Source organism: Cyprinus carpio, chromosome B17 (assembly GCF_018340385.1).
Source record: "Cyprinus carpio isolate SPL01 chromosome B17, ASM1834038v1, whole genome shotgun sequence".
NCBI classification, from domain to species: Eukaryota; Metazoa; Chordata; class Actinopteri; order Cypriniformes; family Cyprinidae; genus Cyprinus; species Cyprinus carpio.
This window is the reverse complement of record NC_056613.1, coordinates 26101599-26122788: the sequence shown is the minus strand read 5'-3', so window position 1 is coordinate 26122788 and position 21190 is coordinate 26101599. Positions and strand designations below refer to the sequence as shown.

The window sequence follows — 21190 nt, the reverse complement described above, 5'->3', positions numbered from 1 at the left end:
TTTATTCATACAATTTTAATGCCAAGCTGTATAAGCTGCTTACCTTTTTATTTTATTTTTTTGTGTTTGTTTGTTTTTTTCATTTTATATACACAAAATAGACACTTATACAGTCACACTCACACAAAAGTTTTGGTGTGTCCACTACCTTCAATATGTGCAATATGTCTAATTGATGCTTAATATTGGTACCTCTCGCAGGGTTTCATAAAGTGATGGAGGGCATTGAAAAGGCTATTGAAATGGGCTACAATCCAGTTAAGGTATTTTTCCCGCCTCAAAACATCTGAATTGTTAATCCCTTTTGATGTATGAAATGGTTCATGCCTCAGAAAGTGTCAAATGCTAGAGCTCTAAAACCACTTTAGGGCATTTCTTACCACCTTTCTAGCTACACCTGAAACATTTTGTCATTAATATTCATAATTTGTCTTGGTGTTCGTTATTCGTCCATTGTGGTAAAGTGTTGTCTCTCTTCTCAGGTGAACTGTGTGGTCATGAGAGGTTTGAATGAAGATGAGTTGATTGACTTTGTGTCACTGACAGAGAGGAAACCATTGGATGTGAGATTCATAGAGTACATGCCTTTTGATGGTAAGATTGTTATCTAAAGTCAAATAGAGAAATCTACGTTGTACACTTGCTAGCCCATCTTACAGGTTATAGTATAATTGGCATGGTTGTAAAGGGTGGAGTTTGTGCCCCAGTACTTTAATCGCATCAGTGGTGTAGATTATTCTCTTTCCAGGTCAGTGAGACTTAGTGTACCTCAGGATTTATATTCATAACACGTTATCGCAGTCCACAATCTGTTTATATTTTGGGGGAAGTCATAATACGTTCACTACTAAACAGGTTTAACAACAATGTGCAGAAACATGTTTCAACTCCTTTTACTGGGTAACAGTGACAATGAAGAGTTTAAAGACATTCAAAAGATTTCTGTCTGTGAGCCTAGAAGGGAGAGATTTTCTGAAGCCAGTTGCAGAAGCTGATGTGGTGTCACTGTTATAGTACTACAGCAATCACTCCAGTAACAACTGATTAGATACTGTGAATAATGGAGCCGTTTGTGTAGTATGCAAACAATGACTCCTCTAAACTTACTTCACTTGACTCTGAGTGAAACTCTGAATGACTACAGGGAAAAAAAAAAATAATTAAACATACTGTAGAATCCATCTTAAACTATGAAAAGATGTGAACTGTTGTGTTTTCATTGCACTTTTTCTTGCTAAATTTAAGAAAGATTGAGATTAGCACTGGAAAAAAAGTTTTAAGTTTGTAATGAAACTTCAAGATTGATTTAAAGTGCCCCTATTATGCCATAGCCTAGAAGAGTCATTAGTAATTCGAATCCCTTTTCATTTGCATAATGCGCGCCTATGTTCAATTCAATTCAATTCAAGTTTACTTGTATAGCGCTTTTTACGATACAAATCATTGCAAAGCAACTTTACAGAAAATTAAGTTTCTACAATATTTAGTAGTAGCTTATCAGTGTTGACTGTCAGTTTATGTGCATACGGCAGAAATGTTCAGAAAAATCAATAAAAGACGTAAACAAACAGACGATTAACACTATTAACAGCAATTATGCAATCAAACTTGTGGTAGTTCTGTATGTTGTAGCAAAATGTGGTAGTTCTGTATGTTGTCTCTGGGTTAGCATCATCTGAGGTCCTCTGAGGGGTTGGCATCATCTCTTCTCAGGTGTTCTGGATCTAGGCTGGAGCTTGTGTAAATCCTAGTTACCTGGGATGTAAATCCCGTGGCAAAACAGAGAAACAAATAGAGACATAATTTGCGTAGCTGCTGTTCCAGCCAAGTAAAATTAATTAGTTTAGCCCAAGCTAAAGAATAATAATGCGCATTTGATCAGATATAACTGCAGTCCAAAATTATGAGATGCATTATTTGAATGCTTGGCCAAAGAGGTGTGTTTTTAATCTAGATTTAAACAGAGGAAGTGTGTCTGAACCCCGAACATTAACAGGAAGGCTGTTCCAGAGATTGGGAGCCAAATGCGTAAAAGCTCTACCTCCTTTAGTGGACTTTGCTATCCTAGGTACTATCAAAAGTCCAGCGTTTTGTGACCTTAGGGAGCGTGATGGGTTGTAACGTGGTAGAAGACTAGTTAGGTACGCAGGAGCTAAGCCATTAAGGGCCTTATATGTAAGTAATAATATTTTGTAACTGATACGGAACTTAATAGGTAGCCAGTGCAGAGACTGTAAAATTGGGGTAATATGATCATATTTTCTTGACCTGGTAAGGACTCTAGCTGCTGCATTTTGGAATACCTGTAGCTTGTTTATTGAGGATGCAGGACAACCACCTAGAAGTGCATTACAATAGTCCAGTCTAGAGGTCATGAACGCATGAACTAGCTTTTCTGCATCAGGAACAGGTAACATGTTTTGTAGCTTGGCAATGTTTCTAAGATGGAAGAATGCTGTGTTTGTTACATGGGAAATATGATTTTCAAAAGACAAGTTACTGTCTAATATAACACCCAGATTTTTGACTGTAGAGGAAGTTACAGTACATCCGTCTAATTGCAAATTGTAATCTACGGGATTCTGTGTAATGTTTTCTGGTCCAATAAGTAATATCTCTGTCTTATCTGAATTTAATAGGAGAAAAATATTGGTCATCCAATCTTTTACATTTTTAACACACTCTGTTAGCTTAGATAATTTTGAAGTTTCACCTGGTCTTGTTGAGATATATAGTTGAGTATCATGTTCTATGTTCTACGTTGCTCTACGCTAACAACTTGAGCCTGCCCACAAACACGTAATTCTACTGACGACTGCTTCTCTAATCTCAGGGAGTTCAACACTCTTGAAAGATGGATTAGTTTCCTGTGTATTTGGATCAGCTGCTCCACTGAATCATATCTTGTAAGTACGATAAATAATAGATGGTTACTTTTCTATAGAGCGTTCTAAATACAGAACTATTGAAATAGGCGTATTGTTTCTGAATGTACGCCGTAGACCAATCACAACAGACTAGGCCATCTGGCCAATCAGAGCAGAGCAGGATCACGGAAAGGAGGGGTTTAGAGAGACTGACTCTTCGAACTGCTTCAACGAATCGTTTGAGAATCGCTGGAAAATGAGGTGATATTAAATGCATATTTTAAGAAAACTAAAGCATTTTTTTGACCTTGCATGGATGTAATCCTATTGTAGGAGACTACCAAAACAATTGTAGGAACCGTAAAAATGGCATAATAGGGGCACTTTAAGTATGAATATCTCTTCACATGGGATGCCTTTTTAAGATTTCTTTTTAAATCTTCTTAATAATCTGCAATTTAATTAATGTTTCGAAAATAAAAAAAACAACAACAAAACATTTCTTCATTCAAGAATGTAAAGCAGCTGAATGTTGTTTAAGTTCCTCTGCACATTGCCTGTCTCTGTAGGTAACAGATGGAATTTCAAGATGATGGTGAGCTATCAGGAGATGCTGGACTGTATAAAGCAAAAATGGCCCAATCTGGAGCCTGTGCCTGGAGAGGAAATGGATACAGCCAAGGTCAGCCCAGCTCCAGACTGCTAAATAAATCATTGGCCATGAATCATTCTCAATGTTAAATTCTCATTGGCGCTAATTTAAATTTTCTGTTTTAAGGGTCAAGTTATTGCAGTTTTTATGTATTGCTCTGTAAATGTTGAACATTTCTGTAACTTGTAATGTTATTAATAGACCAAGAGCCTTCAAGAAAAACATTCCTTTTGTAATCTTGTGTCAAGGCAGTAGAATCATATCAGGGGATAAGCCCTAATGCACGTGTTTCTGTTCTGTCTGCTTACAGGCGTTTAGAGTACCAGGATTTCAGGGCCAGCTGGGCTTCATTACCTCCATGTCAGACAATTTCTGTGGCTCCTGTAACCGCCTGCGCATCACGGCTGATGGCAACCTTAAGGTAAATGTTGTTTGTGTGTGTGATGTTCCTTACACTGATATGTCTTGAGCTTAAACTTTTCAGTTTAGCTGTCTGATCTGTGATGGTTTGTTTTTCTATGTGTGCCTGTGTTGGCACGCCATTAGGTTTGTTTGTTTGGAAATTCAGAGGTGTCTTTGAGGGATTTTCTGCGCTCTGGAGCAACTGAAGAGGAACTACTGCACATCATAGGGGCAGCAGTCGGGAGGAAGAAGAAACAGCATGCGGGTAAAGACAAACACACTCTGATATATCACACCAACTGTGGGGCAAATGATTCCTAAATAGTAAAAAAAATAATAATAATAATTAAAATTTAGTATCAACATTTAGGTCATGTATAATTCATCATTTATTTACTTAACTGTGTTTCTGTGCAGGGATGTTCAATATATCTCAGATGAAGAACAGGCCAATGATCCTCATTGGTGGGTGATGTGGCTGTACGTAATACGCTTCGCATCTCCCTCACTATATCATCAACTGGGGTGTGCCATAGTGAAGAATATCTCAATATATTCTGTGATTTTGTCTAAGGATAATCAGACAGTATTTTGCAGTATTTTGTTTTTGTGCTGGTACCTTGACTGGTTTGTGCCTGTTATGAAAAGCTGACTGCCAAAGCTTTTCATATTCTTCATATTCTGTGTGGTGGTTAGGTCACAGTAGTGACAGAAATTACAGAAATTTTGCCACCCTAAATGGATTTTTCCAGGGGCATTTTTACTATTGTTACCAATCAAATGAAATCAATATAAACAAAATCCTTTTTTGCACTGCTGAAATGGCAGAGAAGCTACATCATTTAGATGTAGTACTGTATGTAGCAGCATTAAGATGTATTTACATAGCAATTACACTTGCATAAATATTTTGTTTAAAAAAATATTTTCAGTATTGAAAAATGAAGGCTACGTTCTGAAAGTGTGCACTCTTAAGGAGTGCTCAGAAATGTCAGCTTCACCATTATCACAATTTTTCTCAGTCGCTTTGGTGGATTTCTCAAATCATCCTTATTATTTGCAAAGAAGTACTGTATGAGCATTTCTCAAAACAATTTGTACTAACAGCGCCACACAATGGTTTACCTGCAAATTACTCAAAATATTTAGTTCATCTCTCAAAAGTAAGTATTTATGTCAATTAACTTATCATAGTCCTTGTGTCATTGTTCACAAACAGGATAGTCAAAATGCTTAGTCATGTTGTCAATATAACAGTGCACTCTGTTAGTATTACCTGAAGTAAACTATGGCAACAATTTGGATGGCAGTCACTGTATTGAATTGCAGAAATCTGCACTTCTTATGTCATATATCAGTTTCAAAAGTACAAATTCACACATTACTTTATGTGGGATATTGATTGAAACAGACTGGATATGATTCATAGTTACTAGTGGTCTGATTAAAAAAAAAAAAAAAACACACACATTGCAATGTCATTGTGATAAAGAGAAGACAAATATGGGCACAAAGGTGAAAATACAAAATTGGAAAGGCAAACACAGGAAACCCCTCATTCAGCACTGTATGAGGAATTTCAGAGAACTGGTTTATCATTGGTTGATCAACATTCTCCTCATTAGTGTAAGTTAAGATTCACCTGCACAATTCATAGCAAATTTACAAAAAGACTAATAGAAATGTATAGAAAATATGCTTGACAGTTTATGACAACTAGATTAACCATTTTGCATTTAATGACTTATACAGTGAACTAATGACTAGATGTTTTGAGGGGTAAGACTATTGCACAGAGAACTATATAATACATTTTGAGCATAATGACAGTAGCAACGGATAATGTAGGAAACCACAGACAAAAATACATAAACATTTGCATGAATGTACCAAAGCAACTGAATCTTGTTCAAAAGAATGAGAAACTGCTTTTATGATGTGCACAACTGACTAGATGATGTTGAACAAGTAGATTTGAGAATTTTATTTCTGATCTGAGAAATGCACCAAAGAAAAAAACTGTATAACAAAAACTACATTATTCTAAATGATACCTATTGTACACCCCATCAACAAGCAACATGTTTCATATATGTATTGTTTATCACCCACCCGCTTAGGCTAATGTGTATGCATGCACCAAATTTTCATGTTTAGAAAATATTGTATTGTTGAATATTTGTGCCCTTGTCTACAGGTAGAGAATACAACTGGCTTCTGTCAGTGCCTCTGTTTAGAGGCAGTCAGAGGCAGCCTCTTCCTCTGATCCACTGCATGGATTCAGCAGCCTCTGCTACATCAGAGGCACTTTGCAGTGAAGTGATGACCGAATCTTTTCATCAAGTGAATGCTGGTGCCTTAAAAAACCCCACAGCTTCAACTGTTCATATGCATATTTTGCGCTGGGGGTCTCAGCCACCACAGCTACAGTCCAAAACATTTCCTCCCATCCTCTTTCAGAGTGCACTACTGTCAACATACAAATTTAGAGATTCACCTCACCACCAGTTTGCACGCCACTACTGCAGCAAAACCCCTGAATGTGGGTTTGATTCGAAAACACCTCATACAGATGCACAGTCCTCCAGTCTTGATGGAACCTCTGATCAGTTGACCCACACTGATGCACAGGGTAAAGCCTCCATGGTCAACGTGGGCGGAAAGGCGGTAACTTGTCGTACAGCCATGGCTTGTGGCAAGGTCATCCTGGGCCCAAAAGCTTTTAATTTGGTGCGTGCCAACCAACTTGCCAAGGGTGATGCACTAGCGGTAGCACAGCTAGCTGGCATCATGGGTGCCAAGCAGACCTCATCTCTCATTCCCCTCTGCCACCCGCTTCCTCTTGACCACGCCTCCGTTACCATAGAGTTGCTGGAGGAAGAACATGCTGTCATCATCAAGGCAACCTGCCAAACCACGGGCCGCACAGGAGTGGAGATGGAAGCCCTGACTGCCGCTGCGGTGGCTACGCTAACCCTCTATGACATGTGCAAGTCAGTCAGCCATGATATTGTTATTACTGACATCAAGTTGCTCAGCAAGACGGGCGGACAGAGAGGTGAATTTCATTGGTCACCTGATTCCTAAAGAACGCATAAACGGCTGGCTTAATCTCACCTGTTTGAATGTAGCTACAGTATTTAATTTTTTCATTTTAGAATGACACCAGTTTTCTGTAACAAAATGTGCCTTTACATGCCGCTAGTTAATCTACTTATTGTCATTTTTACTATTCCTTTGTCCATGCCCAGCATGAAATGTGACTAACTCAAGACCTGACATATGAAAAATAATTTCAGTCTGTGTTTATTTTGATAATGATAATGCAGCTAATGATACTGCATTTCGAAAGGTTGTCATAGTTTTCACCAGTTGAACAAACTTATATTTGCATTGAAAAGTGTTTGCATAAATGAGCAAAACCAAGCAGCAAATGTTTATCCTTTGAGTGAACTATCCCTTTAAACTAAAACACAACCCACCTGATGGTGTGCAGGTGTCCACAATGCAGCTTTATAGAGGTTTACACATTTTGCAGGTCAACAACCAGGAGCAAGCATTTTAGCATGTCTGGTCTGTGGGATTTATTATTTAAAAAGTTTTTTTTTTTTTTTTGGCTAAAGGCCTGCAAAGTATTCTAACTCAGACCTTTTCTTTCTTTCTCTTTCTTTCTTTCTTTTTCTTTTTTTTTGTTAAAATAAAGACTGGTTGGAAGCTTGTTTACAGTCTTTGTTTAGCTTTTTACTTTTGCAGATTGTATTTAGGCTTCAAAAAGTTTTTAAAGTTGTGTGAGGATTATTGTGATGATGTAAGAATCAAACTTTTGTTCTTAATAGTTTGGCCTACAAAAATGTCATCAATGCAGCACTCTATTCAAAAGTCTTGCATTGAAAATTCGCAATTAGCCTAAATACTGTTGCAGTATTTTCTTATAAAACTTCCACTTTCTTTTAAGATTATATTATTTCTGTTTAGTGTAGAGTCTTTCATGTAACATGAGCAGAACAAATTCATTACAGTATTTGTCACAGTAGTTTTTATTAAAGAACATTCCGCTTGTTTCATGAACGAGGCCCATATTTAATCAAATGTTTTTCATATTCATTTAAAGGTTTTCAAAAAGTGTTTTTGAAATTGAATACTTTCATGATATCCTGCTACAAAAGCACAAACTGTAAATTCACCCTGTGACTTGTCCGAACAAGAATACAGTGAAAAGATTAATCATACCCTCATTGTTATTTTTCTTTTATACATAAATCTGAAATCTCTAAATCTGAACATTTGTCAGAATGCTGTTCATCATAATTTTCTAATATAATTGGTTTACAATGTGTAAAATTTTCCATGTCTCAACTGCTATAGTTGTTTTAGATAAAATGTTTGAATGATGGATGTGTTTGGTAGCCAAAGTAACATCAATTAAACAATTTTTTATAATGGAAAGTCATGTTTAAAACTTTGATGTGCTAGGGGGACTTGTGTATGTGGGCCCAGAAGTTGCTGTTTGATTGGTCAGATTTATAACTGTAGTTCTTTCTGTGATCAGAAGAGGGCAGTGTTGCAACGTGAGAAACATCTTATGCAGCTGTGAGAAATGACATTATTAAATGGATGACTGTCTGCCTAGCATATTCATAGTATGATGACATATACTGTATGTGATTTAAGAGCCAGCTGTACAGAAGTGTAACCCAAAGTAAAAGGTTTACCCAGATGTAAGTGAAACAAGTTTATTTTACCCTACAAAATGTCACATGTAAAGGGGGGCAGGTGGAGGGTCAGACCATAAACGAACAAATATATATAAATGAAAGGCTTGTCATTCTCATACAAACTATCTGACAAATATCAATCACAATACCATTTCTTTCATAATGCTGTTTATACATACAAAATATAGCAAAATAACTAAGCCAAATAAATAGAGCTTCAATTTACAGGGGGAAAGAAAAATCCTCATTCCACATTCCTCAAACTTTAGTTTCACCTTTTTTTTTTCTTCTTCAAATGACTATGATGGTGTACAAAATATTTTGAGAACTATACATCTATTATGTGAGGCTCTTGTCAAATCAAGCTTTAAAATGGTGCACTTGGCACAAATACAACCCGTTTAAATCATAGGTGGAGCATTCCATGAACACATTCAAAGTGTGATGTGTTTCTTGTCACAGATAATATATTATCAGAGAACCACTCCTACGCCCCACTTGAGCCAACAGGGAAATCATCAAGTGCCAAGCAGAAGTGGGAGGCAAAACATTATATTTCAAAAATATCTCAAATATAAAAGTGAGTTATACATTTAGGCAGTTGGCATGGTGCTTTCATATGTAGACTCATATATTTATCTTGTAATGTACCAAAAATAATCAGTTTTCTTTACCATTCATACTACAGTTCATATCTGTCTTTATAATTCTATATTCAATCCACACTAATCAAAGAGCTGGAAAGGACAGTTTTATAAAGCAATGTGTATATATATATATATATATATATATATATATACACACACACACATACACTTAGATTTTATTTTTATTTTATTTTTTTCAGCCTTTGGCTCCTCAGGTTTGTGATGAAGAAAAAAGTCTGGCCTACAGAAAAAAGTGCATTAAGCAACTTGCTACATAGTTTCCTTTCTGTTTTGGACAATCAATTACCAGATATACAAAAAAATAAAAATAATAACACTGAAGATTTTAATACTCTTGTGAAGCTTAAACGGCAGAACACCAAGGTTGTTCTGTAGAACAATGCAACTTCTAGAGTCTGCAGTACCACTCTTCTCATGACAAGAATGACAGAGATATTAAGGAAATGGAAATAAATAGCCCCAGTTTTAATTTGGCAAGGGGCAAGTTGCATTATTTAAAACCTTCTCTTTTTTTAGTACTTAATGTATTATTTTAAAATTGTCTAACAATGTGTATGTATTTATTTTTGTTTGGTTTTTATTTTTTTTGGTGAAAAAAGATTGTTAGTGGTGAAAAACATTATTAATTATTCATGATCTCCAATTAAGCAGCTCAAGACTAGGGCTTTGCCATAAGATCTAATAAGAGCCTCTATGGGGAATCCTTAGGAAGTGCAATTAAACTAATTACAAATGCTCAGATTTCAGTGGGCAATTTTTTTTTCTTTTCTTTTTTAAATGTCCCAGTCAAAACTCTCTGCACTTTTCAGGTCAAACCTGGAATGAACTGTTTGTTGTACAAAAATAGTAACTTCTTGTATTAAGCAATCTCAAGCCATTAGTCATGAAAAAGTGACAATACAGACAGGACTACAATTCCTATTTTTGGTATTAAAACAAATAAACAAACAAACAAATATACAACTTTCAGTCGTTAAATCTAATTAAGTACACATGAGCTGATACTCTTGAGAAAGGAGAGAATGTCTGCACAGGCCCATTGTTATGGCACTTGTAAGCTTAGTGGTAAAGCTTGTATATTTTTGGACTGTTAATAAATTATCTTACTGGCTCAAAGAAATATTGATATACCACAAGCACTGCACTCACAGACACCCTTCTTGTTCCTTAAGCAGGGTCAGAAGGGGCAGAGCTGTACCCACAAAAATGGACAATTAACATCATGCGTGTCCATATTTAACTTTTATCTCTTAAAAGATAAACACAATCACCTTATTCAGAACGCCCACTATGACCCCATATGGACAGAGGAAACAGGAGGCCTCAGACTGCTGCAATGAAACTTGCATGGGGTAAATTTTTTCCTCAGTCCATAATCACCATCTCACTGGAATTTACATTTCCCCTTCAAATGTTTGCATTCATTGCCTTCATATATGTGTCTAATTCCATATCAGAGGCCTCTCGTTTTCCCTGTCTCTAACACCATTTTCTCTGCCACACCATGCCAACTACAAGGTCATTGTATATACATCTGCAACCTTTGTCCTGACTACAGCTACTTAATATACAGGTACATGTTATAAAAAAAACCCCCAACAAAATATAAGAAAACCAAAGTAGGTTACATAATGTTGACCTTGAGAACAAAGTCTAAAATTCAGTGGATCTCTCTACAAATCAAGATTCTGGAGACAACTTTTTTCCAGACCTGGGTACCTAGCGTTTCTTTATACACATTTAGATAGTAAAATATGTAAGACATAATTTTGTTAAATATTATCAAGGCCCAAAGGTTCAATATGTTAACCTAAAGAAGTGACGAAGACACATGGTAGTACCTGCTCATAGATAACTGCTTTTTTAAACTGAATTTCATGGTACCTTCCTTCCTAGAATGCAATTTCAGGGCATTTGGATAAAAGGCGCAGTTGTATATGACAGATGAGAACATCATAAAGTATGACAATCTAACAGGTTCATTTAATTACTGCCATTAAATACAGTCAGCGTATTTTTTTGACTTACGACTTTCATATTCTTTGTGTGACTTTGTGAAAGTGCTCTTCTCTCTCATCAGTATCTCCGTACAGGAGGTAGTCCTTGGAATGCCATTAATGTATAGAGGCACTTGGGGAAGGAGAATCCCAACCTGTAAGGCTGCATCCACAGTGTCATATTGCCTCTGTGGTAATTCCAACATCCAGGACTGAACAATATTTTCTTTTTTTCCTTCATTTTTATGTTAAGGAAGCACCAGCTGCATTTTTTAAATTCAAAAGCACAGTTGGAACGGAAGATTAGAGGTACCAAATTTCTTAATCTCCTAAAATTAGAGCATTGAAATGGGTGGCCAAGAAAGGACAATAACCTTGGCAGATTAGAAGGATAACCATATGGATTATACAAGTGACTCAGATGAACTGCTCTTCCAAACTGTAACTCAGGTTATGCATTTCACCACAAAAAACAAACAAGAGTAAGAGATCAGTGTGAGTGACTGTACATATCAAGAAAGAGGAACAGGCAGAAACAAGAAGAGAGAGATCAAAGGGCATCCTTCACATCTGTGAGCAGTGAGCCTGTCCATCTTTGAGCTTGTCCGTTTTACTGGTCTGAGCAAAATGAAAATAGAGGGCAGTGTATGGCATTTCAAGAGAGTTCTCTGTAAGTCTGTAAATATAAAAATCCAAACTCCTTCTGACTGTATTCACTGAGGTCAATAGTTCACCTTGTTGACTGGTCTTTCACGACCCCCACAGTCCGCCAGCTGGTTGACGGAGCGCTTGCGGTTGCGTTTAAGTTTAGAGTCCTTGTCGAAGACTTCACCTGAGCGAAGCGCCGATACGAGATCATCAAACTCCCCCACCTCCTCTGACACACTCCCTCCGGTGCTTTTCTTTGCTCGCCTTTCTCGCTCCCGCTGGTCCTTCAGCTGGGATAGATACATGAACAGAGATTTACATTTAAAATAGCCATGAAAATACAGAGTAGCAGCATCATAGTATTTTTAGTATATATAAACACATATATTATTATTTCCTCTGTCCAATGTAAAAAAAATGATTTTAAATCCTTTAAAGCTTTAAGCTTTAAATCCAACTAAACATTTTATAGAGGTCAATCTTGAAAATGTACTACAATAACAGCATCACAATACAGTAGGGCCCTAGCAGAACTGTTTTGAGGTGATTCATGGTCTCATGAGTGATTGCAGTGACCCCAGTGCATTTGGGGTCCTGCTACAAATTACTCCAAGGCCTGTCAACTTATGGAATGTTCTCCCTCAAGGTCCCTGAAACCTCAACATAAGATATACAGCATGAGTGAGAATTTGTTTGTTGAAATGTATTAACTTCATGTACATGGCAAAGTGACAAAGCTGTGCATTTTCTTCTCCTGGTAATTATGATTTATTAGAGAATGCGTCAAGTGTACATTTTCATTGGTCACCACTGGTCACATCAGTGGTTTTGACTGACTACACTGGATGTGGGAACCCAATTATTATCAGTGACTCTGTATATGCTGGATTCAGTAGACAGATATATTTTTGAACATTGGCTTTGACACATCCAGTTTAGACAGCCTGTTGGTGTGTCTGCACAGCCTTTGAAAGGACTCCAGCATTAAGAATGAGTAGATTTTTAACAAGGTTCTCAGATGAGGATGTTAGAAATAGAAACACAATGTCGTGAAAGATCTGCAAAATACTTTTTTTTTTCAAAGATAAAGGAATGGAAACTACTGGATGTGACTGCAGGTCCATCACAAGGTAAAAATAAATAAATAAAAAATAAATTAAAAAATTACAATTTTATATTCTGTAAATGTAAATTCTGGTTTACAGATAATTGATACATTTTTCTATACACTGACATTAGCCATGGAGAACAGTGGCCATTTATTGACAAGCTTTAAACTAAACACAGTCCCCTTTTCATGTAAAAAAATAAATAAAAACCTTCAACAACAATGTAAGTAAAGTTCAAGAAAACCAGATGTTAATGAATAGAGACCACAAAGACAGAACAACCTCCAAGCAAGTGTGAAATTATTCAAAAGTATAACGTTATCCAGGGGTTAAAGCAAAAAAATTAAAATAAAATAAAAATCCTGAGCCTGATTTTTTTTTCTGGGGGCGGGGTGGGGCAGCACAGCACCTGCAAAGCATGCAACGTCTATATACATTTTTTTATAGATTTAACATTTGAAAGGATACTATGGCAAAGTTATTGCTTTCCTTATTCAAACTGATTTTTTTTTTTTTTTCATGAATATACTGTATGGTTGACCTGAAGAATGAAACCTATATCATACACTTGGAAAATTATGAGCTATATCACTGCTTATAGACACTAGGGTTGTGACAATACACTTAGCTCACAAGATGAGACAAAATACAGATACTTTATACAATATTTTAATATAATATTTAAAGTGCCCCTATTATGCCATTTTTAGGGTTGCTAATATTGTTTTATGAGTCTCCTAAAACAGGTTTACATGCATATAAGGTCAAAAAACATGTTAGTTTTCTCAGAAAATAGATTTAATTTTACCCCATATCTAAATGATTCATAAACGACTCGTGCAAAGCAGTTCAAAGAATCATTCTCTATAAACCCCTCCTTTCCATGAGCCCTCACTGCTGTGATTGGTCAGATGGAGCAGTCCTTTGTGATTGGTCCAGAGCCGTAGGGAGATCTCTACGGCTCTGGATTGGTCTACCGTGTACAGCATGTGTCGGAAACTAAACTTGTCAATACATAGAAAAGATTGTATGGATTGTAGTTTACCAACTTGAGCCGGATTCTGATGATGAAACGGTTGAAGTGGTTGATTGACAAGAGACTGATTCACAAGTACGACTGGAGCAGGACATTTCTCAGTGGTGTCAAGTGTTGACAAGTCTGTGGTAATTATGAGAAGTGATCAAACTAATTTTCTCTCACAGCATAGGATACAGTGTCTTCTCAAAATTATGTTAACCACATATAAACTTTACTGTGTTTGTGGGCAGGCAAGTTGGTGACCTAAAACGTTGGCAGACATTATGCAAATGTGTTTCTTCTGACGCAGAGCCGTAACAGAAAAAGATTCAAATTCCTGACGACTAGTTTCGGCAATTGCGAGTCGACTTTTTTTTGACAGATAACTTTATCTATCGTGCACTGTCGCCGTCACAACTTTGCAGATAGTTTATGTTCACATACAGCTACATGACACACTGCATGAAAGGTAATAGTCGAAAAGGCATAATAGGGACACTTTAAGAAATTTCCAATGACAAAATACTTGTCTTTTAATTACAAGTAAAACAATGCAGTTGTATTTTGAAATATTTTAACTAATCTAGGCTGTAACTAATGATTAACTTGTTAATCAAGTAATCTACTGACTATTTTGACAATTGAGTAATCTGATATTTTTTAGTAATCCAAATAGACCTAAGTGAAAACCAGGGTTTTGTATGACTATTCATATATAAACTAACAATGAGGCAATAATAATTGGTTCAAATAAAATATCAAAACCAAGTAATTATATGGTTTTATTGAACAACACTGTTAAATTACATAATGTAATATGCCTATACATAATATGAACATAACTAACTTAAGTACATTATGTATTATAACAAATACCTGCAGAGGGTGCCAACGGCCTGGTGACGTTTTACTTTACAGTGTGATTAAACACTGTTTAAATCCATTAAATTGTAATATTTGTCCACATGCAAACTCAGAAACTTTTATTTTGAAAATCGCAATGTACAATAAATGGCAAATTTAGAAATAGGTTGATGTATTATCCTGTGTTGGCAAAGGTTTATAAATGATTTACGTTACAAATCTAGTGAGATTATGCAATGATACTGTTTTCCTATAGATGAACGTTAAGCAATTCAAATTCACATCATATGCAGAGGGAATTACTGGGAAGTTACCATTAAGAAATCATGTGTAAACAGGACCTTTTCAAAAATCCCGGTAAATTTGTTCTGGCAATCATGTCGTTCTTATGGAGATGACATGATTACTCTGAGCTGTTTACAAAGCTCAGCTGCTTTTCAATTAGTTTTTCCATGTAAAAATGCATACATGGACATCTTTGACCATTGCGCCTCGCAGCTTTTTCAACATGTAACGCTTCTCCATTCATAAGGGCTGCGCGCCTCACGTTTATAAGATCAACAAATTCTGAATGGCTAGGAATGTTGGTAGGTGAACTCATGGATTCGAAAGTGATATCAACATTTTTTTTTTTTTAAATGTAGGGTTATTTTCCGCAGCCAAAGCTGCATGCCGGAGATCCGGCACGGTGCCGGAGAACTTTAAACCCTGATTATCTGTGGATCCTGTAAGCATCTGTGTGTGTTCTGTGTGCATTCTGTTTTAGGAAAGGATGTACCATGGCCTCCATGCGCATTCTCCTCTCTTCCTCCTCTTTGCGTCGCTGCATGTTCTCCAGGTCGTGTCGGGCCTCGCAGAACGACTGCATGAAGATGTCAAATATTCCAAAAAACTCATCTGGTTGCATGCAACCTTCCTCCTCTCCAAAATGATTCAGAGACTTAGAAAACTGGATTGAAGAGGAAAGAGAGGAGAGCAATAATGAGGATGAGTGTGGATTGGGCTGAGAAACAACAAAGAAACACAAATGAGTGGAAAAGTATGGTTGACAAAACAAATGTTGTCCCTTAGCTGATTTTACACAATGATTACAATATTTGTCTAAAAAGGTTTTTATTTAATGAAAAGTTAACTACTGTTTTTAAGCTATATTTTCCTTCTGTGGCCTGAAATGGAGAATGTGGTCAATACTGCTAATCAGGGTGCGATTTGCCGGGGGATGGGGGGGATTCCCCCCCCCCTCTGGTCTATGCATCCCTGCCTCTGCTGAATTACTTTTATCCCCGGTGGGGATAAAAATATCATGCAAACCCGCTCTGACGTCCCGATCTGAATCAAATGATTCGCGATACACGCTCTGACGCGCCCCGATCTGAATCAAATGATTCGCGATACCGCGATCCGATTGAAGCGCTTCGAAACAGTGAATCATTATCGACGCAATGGTTTAACTGATTCGGAGTTTCAAAAAGCTCCGTTGTGTTCTTTGCTCGTTTTCTCTATGTAATTTGTTGTTTGAATAACCGTGGACATTAAATCATTACAATTAATAGGCCTAACGTAGGCTTACAATGTTTTTATTAAACTGAGATCACACTAAATACAGTTTCTGTCGTATTAAAAACATTTCATAAAAAATTTCAAAAGCAATCCCCCCTCTGTTTTTTTTCACAAATCGCCCCCTGCTGCTAATTAAACAATATTTTGCTAAATGTGTTTTTGTGCTGGCACCTTTGCTGGGTTAGGTCTGTCATGGATAAATAAAGATGACAATAAAACCGCCATTAGGTGTCAGAAAAACCCTGTTTTAACCAGTTTAATCGCAATTTTTCCCCAGATATGAAAATATCCAAATTATGTGTCATTAGTAACCCTTTGAAATAATCAATAATTATTATTATTATTACTTTTTTTTTTTTTTGGAGTGTTTTGTGAATTGTTGTTTTTTGTTTTGTCACAATTGTGACCGGTGGGATAAGGTGAGTACTGAATGAACATATTTCTGCCATCATAAAAATGGTTATATATCTTAGCCCAGCTATTTTAAACTGTTTGATCACATTCTAGGGTTACTATTATGCATACAAAAAACCTTATGCAACATTGATAGGAACATTGAGATTAAAAAAAAACTATTAAATTAAATTAAATTAAACTATCACCGCATTTCAAAATTGTTACTTTTTTTGTGAAATATAACATCAAATTTTTATATTAATGCTTCGAGTATAAAAACATCATTATTGTAATTTTTTTGTAACATTTGAATTTTTAGTTTAGTGCAATATTTTGTCAATGCAACATTTTATTGTCATTTTCACTAGCAACTGCAATTAGATTTATATTGTATACCTAAGTTCACTGTTATCCCACTGGTCACTATTGTGACCATCAACATGTTTACTCATTCTATGATCAAACTCAACAAAACTGAATATATGTGAATGCATATATTAATACTAGACACCCTAAAGATCATGTGTATCAAAAAATCTTTGTCATATCCTTATGATGACATACTAGCCTTTTGTTTTGGAGCTTTGATGCAGCCATCGTCTTCTCAAGGTGCAAACAGGAAATAAGCTGCTCTGGTCATGTTACAATTTGCACTAATCATGTGAAACTGCACATATTTAATTGAGACCCTTTATTTTTTCCATATTTGCAGGAAGTGCACTAAAACATCAGTCAGTAAGGTTTTTAGAGCTTTATAAATTAAAACCTTTTTTACAGTCACTGTTGTGACCGGTGGGATTAAACGGGTTAATAAATAATTTATTAAATCATTCAAATCAAATGATTCATTCAAAACGGCTGAAACAAGTGAATGGACCTTTGAATCACTGGCTCACAAGATTCATTCAAAAACAGATTAATTCAAGGAATGAAACACCTTTTGCTATACACTGTTGTATAAAATTATTAACATATTTATGTGCTGATATTCAGAAAAGTACATTGCTTGTGAAATGAATATGAAAACATAAAAACTCATACATGGCGAATTATAAGTGCATTCTAACTGCATTCTAATGGGCTTCATAATGGGCTTCATTCAGTGAATGCTTCTGGACTCTCAAGATGTTTTTTTGTTTGTTTACCCATCATACTTTTTTGTTGCTGACACTTGTCAGCTCTCCTATCATCTCTCAGTTCCTCACAGTCACACATACAGCACAATGACATTATGTCAGGAGAATGTCTTTAAATTCTAATCAAGGAAAAATCATACCTTCTGCTGTCTTCTTTTTAAAGAACTTAAAATGTTGCACTTGAACCATTTTGCACAAAAAATGACGGAAATTTGCTTCAGTTTACTGCAGCTTGTTACAGTACCTGATACAAAAGTTCTGATTGGCCAATCACCGTTATTTAGTTTGTGAATTATCATAAGTAGATAATTTTAACATTTAATTTGCACAATAAATTTTACATAATACACAACAGTATTAATCTAAAGGGGATGATTAGGGGGAATGGTAGTTTAATGGGGGGGTGCTTTTTGTCATTTTTTTCCAACAGGGGGATGCCATCCCCCCGCATCCCCCCTCAATTTGAAGATGAAGATGAATCCCTGACCATCCTACATCTTCAGTGCATTGTTAATCCCTACCACATTTGCCACCAAAACACACACACAGTTTCTTCTTCCTTATGTGTGCATGATGTGGTCATGTCTGGTTTGATGATCATATGCCCTATTATCAGAACCAAGTGTCTGCTTCATGGATGCTGAGACAGGAAGATGAATCCTGTTCACTGTGAAAGCCCAGAAATCACAAGCCCATCACTTGGGAAGCAAGCTTGCAATGATCTCTTAGAACCGATATGGTAGTCATTAGTGCTCTTTGTTTTGGAACAAATATTCCAAAGATGTTTGATCTCTACTTAAAAATGGACCGCTTGAACTACATAATCAAATTGTAGACAGATGCTGTGGCTGAATGTTTGTGGCAAACTAAATGTACATACGCAAAAAGTGCATCCAATTTTACTGTGGTTTGGCATACCAAGGTGCCAAAGGTCTTTGCTCCAAAAGCCATTTGAAGGTCTGTCTGCCAAGAGAGTATATACTGGGTCTTCGTCCACAGTAGATTTGCCATGGGGATCTCATTTGTCTCAATTCTAACTGGCATCTCTATCATGGTGATTCTGGCCAAGTTTTTTGTCTCAGTTCAATGGAGCAGCTAATCATCTCATAAGAGACACTATTCCAAGTCAAAATTGTTCTTTTCTTATTGTGAAACTGAAACAATAATTCTGCTTTCCAGCACTGAGCTTTAGCTTGTCATAGATCTACCATTTTGAGAGCATATGCAGTCCTGAGACTATGGAAAGAATCTTAAAATCTCTAGTTAAAATCTCAACCTTTAGGTGGTGAGTGCCCCAACAACTACTGCACAAGCCATCAGAGGAGAGATCTGTCTCTTCAACATCTCATTGTTAACAATACTCTACGATTGTTCTCAGCCATAATGTTTGTATTAATTTTGGCCCACCTCAGATGATAGAATCACTTACAGGAGATGGAATGGTCATGTCGAGAACAGCAGGAAGAGGTAGATCTTTCTGGAAAGCACAGGAAAGCCTGTGTGTCCAAATAACTCGTAGAGCTTCAAGTTTAGCCATTTCTTGTGAAGTCTCTCCAAACTTTTATGGCTTTACGAAGTAAATAATTTGGATAATGGTGGACTGGGTTAAGTTGATGTTTCTGTTCTGGTGACTGGAGCTTGGATAAAAATTCTGTCAGCCTACCCAGTGACCAAAACATATCCCTACTCACACTTTCCACCACCACAGAAAAGCCCTACTAACACACTCACAAATACACATGGACAAATGCCAAATGTATTCCCTATGGCTTTCAGAATGGTTCTCTTTAATGTATTTGAGAGTTTGGGACATACCATAGCGGGGGTGGAGTTGAGACCAAGCCACATTTCAAAAGAAATAAATCTCCTCAAACCCTTGAGTAAAAACCCTGAGAAATTTAGGATCGGCTGCCGGGATTCCCCGGGATGTTAAAGTCATCATGTCAAGCCAGGAAGGGTACACAAAGCCCTCTCTTTTCTCTCTGTCTTTTTTGTTCTTCCCTTCTTCCTTCTAAGATGTCAGGCTCCAGCCCATGCGCAGGGTTGGCAGAGCTCAAAACGATAAAGAAAGGGGGGATGGAAAGGCCTGCTGGGCTCCTACAGAAAGGGCCTATCCTTCCATGATTCTCTAAAAAAGCCCAGCTCCACTCTACAACCCTTTACTGTGAGCCACTCAAAGACCCTGTTCTACCCATAACAATAACTCTAAGGTCATACTGGAGAAAACATTTTCAGTCCTAGGCACTGAGCCAGGCCTCTTGTTTTCTCTCTTTCTGCCAAGGAACCATTGTGCGATTTTATCTAGCTAAAATAAAACCTTTCTTTTGGAATGTGGGATGTAAATGAATGTACCAATTGCTTTATTACGTTGTGTATAGTAAAATATATCTAAATTATGACCTATGCTCTCAATGTCAAATGCAGAAATGTTAATCCATGTGTTTATGTCATCAAGGTGAGATTATTGTAATGCTTTATTGAGTGGTTGTTCTGCATGCTTAATAAACTCCAGCTGGTCCAAAATGCAGCAGCTAGAATTCTTACTAGAACCAGGAAGTATGACCATATTAGCCCGGTTCTGTCAACACTGCACTGGCTACCTATTAAACATAGATTTTAGAAGATTTTAAAATCTTGCTTATTACTTATAAAGCCCTGAATAGTTTAGCACCTCAGTATTTGAACGAGCTTGTGTTAGATTATAGTCCTCAACGTCCACTGCATTCTCAAAACTCAATTTGATAATACCTAGAATATCAAAATCAACTGTGGGCAGCAGATCCTTTTCCTATTTAGCGCCCAAACTCTGGAATAACCTACCTAACATTGCTCTGTAGGACACACTCTGTCAGTTTAAAACTAGATTAAAGACCTTTAGCTTGGCATACACATAACACACTAATACATTTCTAATATTAAAATCCGTTAAAGGATTTTTAGGATGCATTAATTAGGTCAACCGGAAGCGGGAACACTTGCCATAACACCCAATGTACTTGCTACATCGTTAGAAGAATGGCATCTACGCTAATATTAGTCTGTTTCTCTCTTATTCCGATGTCAACGTATCCACCAGATCCAGTACTTATCCAGTCCAGATGGTGGATCAGCACCTAGAGAGGACCTCTACAGCCCTGAAAGTCAGCGGAGACCAGGAC

General features: G+C 36.7%; 2 protein-coding genes across 3 annotated transcripts in view; one reads left to right on the top strand and one right to left on the bottom strand.

Moving 5' to 3' along the window:
* The window catches only part of LOC109098376 (molybdenum cofactor biosynthesis protein 1-like), a 28138-nt gene extending 21031 nt beyond the window's left edge, over positions 1 to 7107 (top strand). The window contains exons 5-11 of one of the 2 annotated variants that reach the window (XM_042742943.1): positions 202 to 263; positions 483 to 594; positions 3437 to 3549; positions 3830 to 3940; positions 4066 to 4186; positions 4339 to 4386; positions 6119 to 7107. In XM_042742943.1, coding sequence (XP_042598877.1) covers positions 202 to 263; positions 483 to 594; positions 3437 to 3549; positions 3830 to 3940; positions 4066 to 4186; positions 4339 to 4386; positions 6119 to 7008 — 1457 coding nt within the window. In that variant the 3' untranslated portion in view covers positions 7009 to 7107. Of the gene's footprint in view, positions 1 to 201; positions 264 to 482; positions 595 to 3436; positions 3550 to 3829; positions 3941 to 4065; positions 4187 to 4338; positions 4402 to 6118 lie in introns of both variants that reach the window. The other variant, XM_042742944.1, reaches the window with a different exon arrangement.
* Positions 7108 to 9926: 2819 nt separating this feature from the next.
* LOC109098213 (disheveled-associated activator of morphogenesis 2-like) overlaps positions 9927 to 21190 on the bottom strand; it is a 60851-nt gene continuing 49587 nt past the window's right edge. The window contains exons 24-25 of the mRNA XM_042742063.1: positions 15719 to 15889; positions 9927 to 12239 (exon numbers count right to left, since the gene is read on the bottom strand). Coding sequence (XP_042597997.1) covers positions 12024 to 12239; positions 15719 to 15889 — 387 coding nt within the window. The 3' untranslated portion in view covers positions 9927 to 12023. The remainder of the gene's footprint in view (positions 12240 to 15718; positions 15890 to 21190) is intronic.